Source organism: Geosmithia morbida, assembly GCF_012550715.1.
Source record: "Geosmithia morbida isolate 1262 chromosome Unknown scaffold_11, whole genome shotgun sequence".
Lineage (NCBI taxonomy): Eukaryota > Fungi > Ascomycota > Sordariomycetes > Hypocreales > Bionectriaceae > Geosmithia > Geosmithia morbida.
The window spans coordinates 26,594-39,787 of record NW_023336198.1 but is presented as its reverse complement, the minus strand read 5'-3'; the positions used below and the strand labels follow the sequence as shown (position 1 = coordinate 39,787).

The 13,194-nt window shown below is 52.5% G+C and overlaps 6 protein-coding genes across 6 annotated transcripts; 3 read left to right on the top strand and 3 right to left on the bottom strand.

The window, feature by feature from the left end:
• Positions 1-691: 691 nt before the first annotated feature.
• GMORB2_1803 (Choline dehydrogenase or related flavoprotein) lies at positions 692-2,335 on the bottom strand (the record flags this gene model as incomplete). The annotated part of the gene is made up of 1 exon (XM_035463784.1): positions 692-2,335. One exon carries the CDS (start codon positions 2,333-2,335, stop codon positions 692-694), a length of 1,644 nt encoding a protein of 547 aa, XP_035320048.1.
• Positions 2,336-3,802: 1,467 nt separating this feature from the next.
• On the top strand, positions 3,803-5,329 carry GMORB2_1802 (betaine-aldehyde dehydrogenase; the record flags this gene model as incomplete). Its single annotated transcript, XM_035463783.1, has 1 exon — positions 3,803-5,329. The coding sequence occupies one exon, from the start codon at positions 3,803-3,805 to the stop codon at positions 5,327-5,329; it is 1,527 nt and encodes a 508-aa protein (XP_035320047.1).
• A 948-nt stretch (positions 5,330-6,277) lies between these two features.
• On the bottom strand, positions 6,278-7,489 carry GMORB2_1801 (alpha-1,2-mannosyltransferase; the record flags this gene model as incomplete). Its single annotated transcript, XM_035463782.1, has 1 exon — positions 6,278-7,489. The coding sequence occupies one exon, from the start codon at positions 7,487-7,489 to the stop codon at positions 6,278-6,280; it is 1,212 nt and encodes a 403-aa protein (XP_035320046.1).
• A 556-nt stretch (positions 7,490-8,045) lies between these two features.
• GMORB2_1800 (Ethanolamine utilization protein EutQ) lies at positions 8,046-8,411 on the top strand (the record flags this gene model as incomplete). Its single annotated transcript, XM_035463781.1, has 1 exon — positions 8,046-8,411. The coding sequence occupies one exon, from the start codon at positions 8,046-8,048 to the stop codon at positions 8,409-8,411; it is 366 nt and encodes a 121-aa protein (XP_035320045.1).
• Positions 8,412-8,762: 351 nt separating this feature from the next.
• GMORB2_1799 (uncharacterized protein) lies at positions 8,763-10,954 on the bottom strand (the record flags this gene model as incomplete). The annotated part of the gene is made up of 3 exons (XM_035463780.1): positions 8,763-9,682; positions 10,085-10,766; positions 10,844-10,954. The coding sequence occupies 3 exons, from the start codon at positions 10,952-10,954 to the stop codon at positions 8,763-8,765; spliced, it is 1,713 nt and encodes a 570-aa protein (XP_035320044.1).
• Positions 10,955-11,743: 789 nt separating this feature from the next.
• On the top strand, positions 11,744-12,464 carry GMORB2_1798 (Acetyltransferase (isoleucine patch superfamily); the record flags this gene model as incomplete). The annotated part of the gene is made up of 2 exons (XM_035463779.1): positions 11,744-11,844; positions 11,915-12,464. 2 exons carry the CDS (start codon positions 11,744-11,746, stop codon positions 12,462-12,464), a joined length of 651 nt encoding a protein of 216 aa, XP_035320043.1.
• Between the last annotated feature and the right edge of the window lie 730 nt (positions 12,465-13,194).

Sequence of the window (13,194 nt, the reverse complement as noted above, 5' to 3'; positions counted from 1 at the left end):
GACAAATGCAGCGACTGCGCTTTAGTAGCCATCTTGGGATTTCACTCTCTGGCTGCTTGTCAGCATCCCTGTTTTCTGATGCTCCCCCCTTCGGTTCCTGAGCTCCGTACTCCGGGTCGGCCGGGATTGGTGCGGCGGAGGGGCAGAGCGAGGCGTTCAACCCCCACCCACACAGAATTGAAACTCGATACGACATTAACGAATCATTCTCTCTGCATTATCTATACGGTATAGATTATTATCTTCCAAGATACGACATCATACGAGCAGGGTCCAGACTCCCCGGATTCCTTTGGAAGATAGGAAAAATACCTTGTCTAACCGATATCGATACCCGCGTCTCGACCGTCTGAAAAAGCCTTGACGTGAGCATTCAATTTCTTTCTGAACTACAATGATAGTTCATCACGGCGAGGGTGTCAACATGAGTACTTCAGTAATGTTTTGTGAACATCCATGGAATGAAATAGAAGGTGAGGGGAGAAAAAGTAGACTCGTAACTATCATGTCATCGTACGCCAATCAAATATATATATAGTCTTTTATGAAATAAATAGCAGGGGATATTTTCAGTACAACAAGTCGATGCCATACACGCTCTTTCACACACGGCACAGTGGCCATTCTTCGTCATCCTTTTTTGGCCGCGCAGCTTGACCTCAGCTCACAATTTGAGCTCTCTCGTCATAATTCACAGGCGCGACCTGTTAGTGTCACCCTTCCAGCCATCGTCCATGGCGATGAGCTCGGCGGCACGCTCGCCAATGGCCAGGACAGTGACCATTGGGTTGATGGAAGGCATGTCGGGGAAGATACCGGCGTCAGCGATACGGAGCTTGCCAATGCCGCGGAACTTAAGCTTGGGGTCGACGACTGCCTTCTCGTCGCGGGTCACATCACCCATCTTGGTGGTACCAGCAGGGTGGTATACGGTGTGAGCGACGCGCCTGGCGTATTCGCTAATATCTTCGTCGGATTGAATCTTGGGCCCGGGGGCAACCTCTTTCTTGAGCCAGTCCTTAAAGGGAGCCTGTTCAGCGATCTTGCGGGCAGCCTTAATACCAGCAACAAAGGTGGCGGCGTCGTAGCCCTCGGGGTCGGTGAAGTAGCGGAAGTCAAGGGCAGGCTTGACCGTAGGGTCGGCCGACGTAAGGTAGATGCGGCCACGCGAACGGGGGCGGGGGATGTTGGGGGTCATACAAAAGGCGTAGCGGTCCGGGATCTCTGGGTAACCGAGGCGGCCAGTGTTGAGGGTGAAAGGAATCTGGTAGCAGTGCATCATGATGTCGGCGGCATCACCATCATTACCGGCAGCGTTGGGGGCCTCGCGGCGAAGGAAGACACCAGCGTCCGAGTCCATGGTGGTCTGGTTCTCGGGGACGGGCTTGTTGAGCTCCCACATTATGATGGTCTCGGGGTGGTCGAGGAGGTTCTCTCCGACACCGGGGACATCGGCGACGACGGGGATGCCCAGGGCCTCGAGCTGGTCGCGGGGGCCGATACCAGAGTGCAGCAGCAGGCGGGGAGTGTCAACGGCACCAGCGCAAAGGATGGTCTCCTTGCGAGCCTTGATGGTGATGCGCTGCCCATCCTTGAGAGTAACATCGACACCAGAGGCGACACCATCCTTGACGTGCAGCTTGGAGACCATGGCCTCAGTTAGGAGAGTCAGGTTAGGGCGACGTTCCTCACCTTTGAGGATAGGGTGGATGTAGGCGACCGAGGCACTGCTGCGATGGCCGTTATCGGGGTTGTAAGAGACGGAGAAGAAGCCGACGCCCTGGTTTAGTTGGCCCTTGTTGGAGATTTCGTGGTTGAAGTCGTGGATGACGGGGATGTCAAGGGCCTGTGAGGTAGACTCGACCCAGTCCTTGCACAGCTGGTTGCGGTGACGAGCGTGGACGGGCTGGATGGAGTTGCGCAGGTTGTCGACGTGGCGCATGACGTTGTCAAAAGACCAGCCGTCGCAACCACCAGCCTCCCAACGCTCCATGTCGTGGCGGAAGGGACGGAAGGAGATGAGGGTGTTGTGAGAGGAGCAGCCACCAAGGACTTTGGCACGCGAGTGGCGGATGTGGCTGTTACCCATGGGCTGCTCAGTGGTTCCGTAGTCGTAGTCGAGATCACCACCGAGCAGGCTCAGCCACTGGCGGAGGTCCAGGACATTGCCGAGGTCGAGGTCAGAGGGTCCGCCCTCGATGACCAGAACCCGACGCTCGGGCAGGTAGGCGGAAAGACGTGAGGCAATGACACAGCCAGCGGTACCACCGCCAACAATGACATAGTCAAAGGCGTCAGCCGCGTTGGCAGACAGAGACTGAGTGACGGTGACCATCGTGATTTATCAAGGATCAAGTTTAAAAAGGTAGACAGGGTGGGAAGAGAGGGAGTAGGATAGTGATGCGGAGGAGAGGGAAGGAGGGAAGGCGGGAAGGTTGTGAACTGCGGCAGGCAGTAGCAACCAGGAAAGATATAAGAGGGAGAAGTTGCAGGTAGAAGAGGGAAGGAAGGAAAAAAAGGGAAAGGAGAAGAGAGAACCGGATGATAAGAAGTTAAAGGTGTTGGTCCTGACTCGACAAGAAGCGCCCGCACTGGTTTTGAACGAGGAGGCTGACTAGCATAATATTACATGGCAGGAAAAAAAAAAAAAGACCAGGCTTCCCGCTCACCGAATGGCGACCGCAAAGTGAGTGCTACGTACGTGTGGCACACGTACGGACCGGCCGTCGAAGGGTTCCACCACTGATGCCGCAGCGGGAGACGGCGATAGACCGTAAAAGAGGGGCACTGTGCTAGAGTCTGTGTGGCCCCGGATAGACCCCCATGGCCGTACAAGACAAGCGCGTTGACCGCCCTGACGCAATTGGGAAGGGTGGAGCCAATTCGGGGATCTTATTGGCTTTGGTGACCAGTTCTTGGACGCTAATCCTAAAAAGGGCATTATCCTGTGCGAGCATTCCGTCGGCGGGTCCTCGATTGCACTGTACCGCCCCAGATAGGTCAGGCAGCCTCCCCACCAACCAACAGCCCCCAAAAAGCCTCCCAAAAGCCTACTGAAAGCCCCGGAAAGCCCCCAAAGCCCCCGAAACTCCTCTTCAACACCACTGTGCTACGTGCGCCTCAACTGCCCTATACGGCATTGTCCCATGCTCCAGTCCACCTCTTAGCCCCAGATTCCATCAAACAAAATTTTCCCTCTCGCCTCATGAACGAACAAGACATACGCACCTTTCCCATACTCCAAAGTCACTAGTCATTTCATCTAGACACTTTTTGTCTCCTGATTCCGAATGCACCTCGGACCCGAAGTCGTATTTTCTCTCGTCACCCTCTTCACCCTCGTCATAGGTGCACTTGTTCTGTTTTCTGCTGCGTAATCATCGTTCGAGTTGCCCCGACGTGCAGAACTTATACAGTATGTATTTCTCGTATTCGCACTCACACATCCTTACTTGTAATGCCGTCTCGTCGTAATCGTGCTCTTCTCATTGTTTTCTTTGGCGTAAATTCTCTCCGATAGCCCGACTAACCCACCCGGAGTAGACGAGGGATCCCGAAACAAGGACTCTTCTTTTTTTTCATTACCTTTTTTTTTCTTTTGCCGCTTTGTGCCAAGGGACTTATCTTCGTTTGTGCTTGGACCATCAGTGACGGTATCTTGGCAAGCTCTCTCATATTGTAGACGGCCGATTGGAACATCCCATATTTGTTCCTCACTCATTCAAACTTTCCCTCCACCACTACGCACCTACTCATCCCCGTCATACATGCTCCCATCTCCATCGCCTTAATCACCTTTACGATGACCTTCGCCGCCGATATTCACACCTTCCATTCTGGAAGGCCACAGGCTTCGTCCTCTAGCAGCTCCTCCACATTCAAATCGATCGACCCCAGTACCGGAAAGCCCCTCGCTACCATCTACACCACGACACCAGACCAGCTTAATGCTGCTGTCGCCTCAGCACACGCAGCCTTTCCTGGGTGGTCCCAGACTCCCGCTCCGAAGCGCGCCGCCATCCTTCTCAAGGCTGCCACCCTTCTGCGCGAACGCAATGACGCACTTGCCCTGACCGAGACCCTCGACACCGGCAAGGCCTGGGGCGAGACGTCCACGGTCGATGTCGTCACCGGTGCTGACGTCCTTGAATACTACGCTCACTTCATCGCCGGTGGTAACCCCGGCCACAATACCGCCCTGCGCCAGGACGCCTTTGTTCTGACTACCCACGAGCCCCTTGGCGTCTGTGCCGGCATTGGCGCCTGGAACTATCCCATCCAGATCGCCCTTTGGAAGTCGGCCCCCTGCCTGGCCGCTGGAAACTGCATGGTCTATAAGCCCAGTGAGGTCACGCCTCTGCACGCCAACACGCTCGCCGAGATCTACATTGAGGCCGGCGTGCCCGCCGGCGTCTTCAACGTCGTCTACGGTGATGGTCCCAGTGCTGGTGTCCCTCTGGTCGCCCACCCGGGCATTGCCAAGGTCAGCTTCACCGGCCAGGTCAGCACCGGCAGTAAGGTGGCCAGCCAGGCCTCCAAGGACATGAAGAGCGTCACCATGGAGCTCGGTGGCAAGAGCCCCCTTGTCATCCTGCCTGATGCTGATGTCGAGGAGGCTGCTGACGTCGCCATGGTCGCCAACTTCTTCTCCACCGGTCAGGTCTGCACCAACGGCACCCGTGTCTTCGTCCCCGACACTCTTCTTAAACCCGTCGAAGAGGCTCTTATTCAGCGCGCCCGTGAGGGTATTCGCATGGGTCTCCCCCGCGACGAGAGCACCAACTTCGGCCCCATGGTCAGCGCCGCCCAGCGCGATAAGGTCAACATGTATATAGACCACGGCAAGAATGTCGACAAGGCCAGGCTCCTCTACGACGGCAGTGTCGACGCACAGAGCAAGAAGCCCACGGCTGACGGCTTCTGGGTCCCCCCAGTCATCTTCTCCGACTGCAAGGACAACATGCGCATCGCCAGCGAGGAGATTTTTGGCCCCGTCATGTGCATCCTTCCTTATTCTACCCAGGGCAAGCAGGAGGATTGGCTTCCCGAACTGATCCGCCGCGCCAACGACACCCCCATGGGTCTCGCTGCCGGCGTCGTCTCCTCCGACATCGGTCTGGCCCAGGACGTCATCCGCCAGCTAGAGGCTGGCATCACCTGGATCAATACCTGGGGTGAGTCCCCCGCTGAGATGCCTGTTGGTGGATGGAAGATGAGTGGCCTCGGCGTTGAGAACGGCCCGGAGGGTATCCGCGCCTACACCAGGACGAAGAGCACCCTTGTCCAGCTTGGCAAGGGTGCCTGCAAGGGTGTATTTTCAAAATTGTAATAGCAGTCTGAAGTTATGATGAATACTAGATGGATACCATATACTTTTTCTATATTTCCAATCCTTTTTTTCTCCTTTCTGTTCTATCAACGCCATCTGTGGTATTACATGTCGTTTCGCGCTCTTGAATGGCGGGGTTGCTATGACGTAGAGGCAAAACAACCAAAACGCTCTACCCTGCATAGCGCAATTTGTGCTTCCTGTGGGCGAAAACATATGATGACCCGCCGACGTAAATACAGTAGTCTTTATCTACGTATACGTCCTAGGTCTATGTCCGTGTGTCTAGTTACGCTTCTTTTCAAGGACAGAATCTATCTACGAGGCTATATACTAGTCGAGTGTGTTGCAGCGGGGGCTGCGTAGTCATGAAATGCGAGTGCCACAAATATGCGCAATCAGCAATACAAAGCGATCATCAAAAGTATCTATTCTTTATGTCATATTCATCATTTTCAATATCAACATTGTTTCTGTCATATGAAATTGCATTCGAATTCCTTCGGAATTTGCCGGTATGTGCACAAAACTCTTCAAGTTTAACTTCATCCAAACATGACGTTCACCTTGGTTACGTTCAATAAAGCGCGTAGATAGTAGACGATCACACAAGTGCATTAACCTCCTCAAATGAAGTGCCGCAGCGGTCATGATGGTTTTTCTTATTGTTCTATTTTTGTGGCACAAAAGGTGGCATGAGGAGCTTGGAAGAAGAAGGTGACGATGATGAACTAGCTAGCTATTGAGCAGAAATGCGAGATGTTTGCGAGGGACTGGCTGCACCACATCAACGTCTATCTATCTCATGAGGCCGTATAGAAGGTGGGATCGTGATGTTTGCTGCTGGCCTAAGGCAACGACCTCGGCGCCGGAACTACTATTCTCTATACGGCATTTGATGTTTGTGCAAATTGTTCATGTAACTCAATTTTACTTCAACAACCCCCATCACCACGGATATTTTCTAACCTCATCCTCACGTTCCAGGTCCAGACCATTGGCAAGCTGCTCCTCGTGCTTTTTATCAAGATACTCTAGAAGAACATCCCCGTACTTTTCTCTGCCCTTGTATTCAGCCACGAAACCGTCCCAGCTGCGAACAGCGCTTGCCAACCTGCCAGGGACATATTTCTCCTCGACAATCTCTTTAATCGGGTGGAAATAAGTCCTGACCGTAAACACGACAGCCCGAGACTTTGGCAGCCTGCGTAGAGACTGACGCTCAGAACGGAACCAATGGTGCTCAATGGTCTTGTTCTTCTCGGCCGTGCTCCAGCTTACCTGTGGAGCATCCTCATCGCCAATGCTATGACTCCAGGGTAGTGAGTCGTCTACCTGGAGGAAATAGTTGTTGCGGCAGTAAACGGTGTCGCACTTGAGCCTTTGGAAAAACTTGTTCATGCTTCCCTCGAGCTTCTGTTTGAAATGCGGCACATCGCCCGAAGTGTGGATCTCAGACAGCGTCATGCCATACTTGTCAGAGAGCCTCCAAAACCCAGCCAACAGGATGGCGCCCGCCAGGAGCTTGTACTGCCCGTCAGGCTGGGGTATCATGATGGCGAGGTCGTCCTGAACGAGACGTGCGCAGATGGCCATGGGGTCCTCCTTTAGTGGCCTCTCCACAACGTTGAAGGTCTCGCCTGACCAGAGGTTGTCGATGCCTACGGCCGTCCTCCGGAACAGACTTGGGTACCTGGCGGGGAGGTAGTTGGCCAGCTCCTCCAAGAGCTCTAGAGCTGCATCCAAGGCATCCGGGTGCGTGTCGACGCACTTTTTACCTCGGTCTCTGATGCGAGCAGCCTTATCGGCATGGTATTTGGGAAAGTGATTGTCGAGCTCGATCCACTCATCCGATGAGACGGTTCTCAGCCCCATGGTGACATGGTACTTGGGGCCATAGCGGAACGCCCGATACGGCAGTGGCTTGGTCGTCTCAATCGACCATTCTGGGTAGGGTGGGGGTACCGGTATCTTGTAGAGGTTTCCAGTTGCCTTCTCGTTGAGATCTGCGGGGGTCGACTTCAGATATGGCGACCCGATAATTCTTGCTCTCACTTTTCCAGAGACCACAGAGAGGCACAGAAAAATGCATGCTGATAGTATAATAATGGTTGGAACGATAGGCGCTATCCCGGCCTTGATAAGCCAGTCACCCAGCATTGTTGTATGCAGTTTGGAGATGGTGCGCACAAGAAGCAGGACACAGTGATATTGCCGGACAAGGTGCACTTGGTGAATTGCTTTTCATAATGCTACATCTGGCGCTTCTTATGAGTTACTATGTAGACATTGATACCCGCATCTACGATTACAGTCATGTTATCAACCCCGCCAAATTGTCTACGACTGTGTAACATGATAATGACGGTAGTGCTACTGGCGTAAAGAGCTACCCGAAACGGAAACTATACGCGATGCTTCGGCTCATATTCCTGATGGCCATTGGAATGCCACACGCTCGTTGAACAAGCTTTCGGCAATCTATACCATCCCCCGTAATTTTATGCGTGTGATATGTACCTAAGCGTGAATGGAGAGAAGCCAAAAGCTGCCTGATTTGGGAAATCTTACCAGGCCAATGGCTGAGGGCCTGTTTTGCAAGCAAGCCGTGGGAGTATATATTGCATGCTATTGTTTTATTTCTAGTATCGAAATACAATAACCCCTTTAAATAACCAAGAATCTCGATACGAATTACTTGCGCACAAATAACCAAATGTCTTCAGACTCGCCAGCCTTTCAATTCTACCCCCAGGCTCAATCTGCCTTCAAAATCCCCCTCCTGGCCAACGACAATGCCTACCTCGGCGACATCTTCTCTAGCGAAAGCACTTCAGACGCTCCCATTTCCTCTGGGCTGTTCCGTCTAAAGGAGGGCCAGCCTCTAACTTACACATACAAGTACGATGAGATGAAAATTTTTCTCGAAGGTGACTACACCATCACCGACACTACTGGCCAGACCACCAAGGCCAAACCCGGCGATGTTGTCTTCTTCCCTAAGGGGTCAACAATTACGTTTGAGACTGAGAATGGTGGGCTTGCTTTTTACGTTGGTCAGAGGAAGAAGAACGACTTTTAAAGAATGATAATAAGAATCACGAATGCAATGCCTCAGGCAAGGAAGGGTTGTCAGGGCAGCTTGCTCTATGAACAGACCGCTTGGTCGACCTGCTAGCTAGCCTTGTCTGTTTTATATTTATGACAAGTCTTCTGTAACTTGTTCGTATCTTTTGCTGGTGAGAATGATGGGCCTGCATTGCTTTCTCTATAAGTTTCTTTCTGTGAACCCACCGCGCTCTTGTGTAGCCGAACATATAGCACGCCAAAATATATACGAAGCAGTGGAGACTACGGGGCACCTGTGTTTAGAGGGCCAAAGTGTTATTATGGTATCGTGAAAGGAAGAAGCCCGAATATCGGAGCCCCCCGCCTAGCCAAAGAGTGATATGAGGTCTCCCTTCTTCATAACGTCAAGCCAGTGCACCGAAGCTGACGTAGTAGGCTCACTATCATAGGCGTCCCATATGGCCTTGACCAGGTTTTGGGCCACAACGATCGGCTTCGGCTGGAGTGTGCTCTCTAACACGCTTAGACGATACATGATGAAATTCCGTGCACTTCCAATGTCCACGGCGGTTTTTGAAATGGCCGGGGGTTCGCTGATTTCATCGTCGTCGCCTGCATGGATTTGTCCGACATAGTCGAGTATACCACGATCGCTGATTCGTGTCCAGGAGCGCTGTTCAGTGGACCTAGGTCGATGGATCGTATTTTCCCCAGGACTTAAGTCGGACGGGGGAGAGGGGAGGTTGTAGCGAAGGCCAGTGCTCGCGCAAATGTAGAGTAGCGGCTGCATGACACGGCTGCCCGAATCCGGTGGAATTTGCTCCAGTACCGATATGAGACGCAGAGTCAACGGGACAATCCATTTGTCCCAAGGAACATCGTCTTCTCCAACCAAGACTGACTCATGTGGAAGTCGTATGGAAACGAGATCCGGGAAGGTGACGTAGAGCAGGAGCAGCGAAGCAAGCTGGTAGGACTCGGCGATTCGTGCGAGATGGAACCATGGTGTTTTGCCATCACCAGTGTCGGTATTTACCTGAGATGTAGGGGGAGAAAAGTTAAGCTCCAGAAGCCTTTCCTCGAGCTTCTGGGCCTCCTCGATCTCATGCATTGCCGTCGAGAGACTGATGGCCCGACCGGTAGGGTTCGTGATTCTCCGGCGGTACGTACGACAGAGTCTCATGGACCGAGCGAAAAGTCGAGAGGTTGTGGACGATATTCCAGTCCAAGGGTGCAAAGTTATATCGGTGCCCGCTTCACCTAGAACCTCAGCATCGACAGCTTCTAAGGGCTGAGTCAATAGCGCAGCGTCGGCCCCTGTCCGTGGACTGTTGTCATCCACCACCGACACCAGCATCTCCCAATACACAAGACTTTTCTTGAAAAAGGATATGAGAGCTTGGTTCTCAAAGTCCGCCGTCTGGTACTGGTCAATTGTGCGCCGAAGTAAGGATCGTGCCTCCTCCAGAAAGGGTGCGCCGATGAGACCCGGATCCAGCCAGCAAATAGTGGTCCCAAGACAAAAGAGTGAGAAGAGAAGACTGGTGGGCATATAGCTAAGTCTCTGGCCCATTCTTTTGATCGAGTTGACTTCAGCCTGGATACTCGTGGCGGCCGTTTGCAGCAGTTGGCGGGCGGGTCGTTTCATGTGAGGCATTCTGGCGGACAGAAAACTGGCGGACATACTCTGCAGAGAGTGGAAAACTGTAGAAGAGGATTGCCAGAAGTCGTAGGCGAGTCTACGGTTCATGTTCACGTCTGAGTCGAATCCTGACCAGGCGGGGCAGACCATGTCGAACCAGTTGTTAATCAATTTGAGTGTGGCTTCTGGCCCAGTTACGGATGACGACGGCATTGGTGGAATACGCACCGTCAATATGTCAAACATATTGTTGGTATAATCGTGATCCAGTGTTGTTATCGTGGAAGATGTATCGGACTGATTCTGTGGGAAACATGGCTGCTCCGGCGTATTGTCCAGAATGGGTACCAGATCGTCATCTTCAGGCCAGGAGAGTAGAACGGGATCGTCGATCACACAAGTCTGGTACCCGACTTCTTCGATGACACCATTACCGTCCCCATTTTCCACGCCGTTCAGAGGCATAGGCAAGCTGCTGGGCGAGAATACGTTGTCGAAGATAAAGGGCTGCAGACTGCTGGTGCCGTCATCGCTGAGAGCCTGTGATGGCTCTCGCTCCACTGCCTCCTCAGTGGCGGCCCTGCTGCTGGTGTTGGCAGACGGCCGGACGCCGACAAAGGTGTGTTGGTGTTTATAAGACCACTTTACCCCTGATGAGTAGCCGCCGCAGGTCCATCCCTTTTGAGCACATTTTCGGCAGGTTGGTCTAGTCTCGTCGCATTTGACCTGTGCGTATTTTCGACCCGGCAAGTCAGCATAATTATACGGCTGGTGGTCATGGACTAGGCAGTAATGTAACTAACATGCTTCTGTTTGCATGTAAGGCACCCTGCGCGCGATCGATTCAGCCCCTTGGTTTTCGACCTGGGGCCGGGGTGTTTCTTGGCTTTTTCTAGTGAGGGTTGTTGATTCATGATATCCGATATCGGCTTTTGACGTCTGCAAAGTGTCTATGGGGCTAACGCTTCGTCTTAATGCCTGGCCCTAACCCACGTGGTGATTGTCCTTGACCGGTAGACTGCGCCTTGTACGTTGTAGGTATGATGGTCGACGAGAGAAGGAGAGAAGTGCGATACGCCTACGAGTATTACTCAGTAGTCGTAGGTTGGTGGGCGTAACCCCGGTATTTCGGGATCTTGGTATCTTATCAGTCCGGCCCAAGGTCCCAGATGTACTAAAGAGCTAGCGTTATCATGATGAGAGGAGGTTGACACCCCGCATTGTTACAGGCCCGTACGACAATTATTACGTAGCTTGCAATCGAGATGCATTGATTGGCACATGTCGTCAATTGCCGCGAGTACGAATACGAGCGTTATTCCGGCGGACTGGTTCAAATGCCTGGAACTGACGGCTCATTACTTAGTAAAGCCTAAAGACCGTGTTAGAGACACTTCCTGAACCCTGCAATCGACTTCACGATGATGAAACTTGAACCTTTAGCGTTGAATCATGGCAAGGCGTATGGAGTGCTGTCGTTTGAAACCCCATTGTGTCTGGTGTACGAGTTGCGTAACACAGCTAAGCCAATGGGAGAATTGCGACATGTGGAGTCAGTTCCCATGGAGTCAATAAACCTCCTCACTTCTAGCAGTATCGAACAACATTCGCTTCATCTCGGCAGAACGTTACGGCTTGGAACAGACTTCTAGGTGATACATCGAGGACAGCTCATTGTGGTGTCGTTCTCATCTTCCTTTACCATGGCTGCGTACAAGAAGAACCAAGAGGAGATAGCCAAAGCTGCCAAGCTGGCTCATGTTCCCGGGGGCGAGGATTATGAGAAGATGATATCCGGCATGCTGTGAGAGAACATGCACCCGACCAATCACCGTGTGCGCTCTCTGTTGCTCACCGACATCTTCAACCCGCAGGTACGATGCTTTTGTGCCTGAGCTGGAGGTCGCTCGACTCCGGGCTAGAAAGTGGGCGATGAAGTACAATACGACGTTTCCCGACGCGGATACATTCGACGGCGTAGCCAAAGTCCGGCTGTCGATGCTTCAAGAAATCATTGGGCATATTGACGATGAAGAAGCGTTTATCGAACCGCCCTTCTCCATCGACTATGGCTGCAACATCAGTCTTGGCAAGCGATTTTATGCCAACTTCAACCTCACCATTCTCGACTGCGCCATCGTAACTATAGGCGACCGTGCTGTATTTGGACCTAACGTGTCCCTCCTGGCCGCCACTCACGAGACCGAGGTGGCTAGCCGACGCCAGGGTGTTGAGTACGCGAAGCCCATCACTATTGGAAACGACTGCTGGCTCGGTGGCCATGTTGTTATCCTCCCTGGCGTCACTATAGGGGACGGATGTACCATCGCGGCTAGCTCTGTTGTAACCAAGGACATCCCCTCTTGGAGTGTGGCCATGGGCGCGCCGGCGCGCGTGGTGAAGAAGGTGCAAGCCCTCAAATGAAACGAGAACAAGAGCGGGTGAATATTATGAAAAGGTTCTTGAATCAATACGAATGTCGTGCGCATTAGAGATGAATCTCGTGTTATCTGCATGGCTCTCAGAATCGACTGTGTTTCTGTGGCTCCTGGTTACCAAGTGTGCGACATTAAACATGTATAGATCATCATTACTAGTTTTGGCGGTAAATGTGAACGAACACATTGTCCAGTCTCAGCTCTCTATAAGCGACTGGCCCACGAGACATGCCCCTTTCCGTTTTCGTACTGCCCAGATACAACCTTTATGGTTTTCCCCGACTCCCGCCATATAGTAAACCATATGGTAAACGATATCCCGGTGCATAAGATCATGTGCTCGACAGCGTCCACGATGCCATCACCAATGGAGCGGCACCATAACCTACGGGTACCCCGCAGAGTAAACAACAATCAACATTCTTGGAAGAATAAGAATGGGTATGCCGTACGCTTTACAGGCTTAGTCAAGAGTGAACCTTGCAGCCGAATACCGACACCCGAAGACGGAAGTTTGGGATCTGGGCTGTAAGACAATCACATCACCGTCCGCCCAGATGACGTGGACCCAGCGCCATACCTCCATACGCCAAGCGGTCGTCACCCCAGACCTAATGATGCACCCCTTATTGCATTTTTCCATCACAAGTCAAGGGACAACTTACGCCTCCGGTCAAACCCCCACAATTAAACAAGATGTTTTCGAGCAGATTACT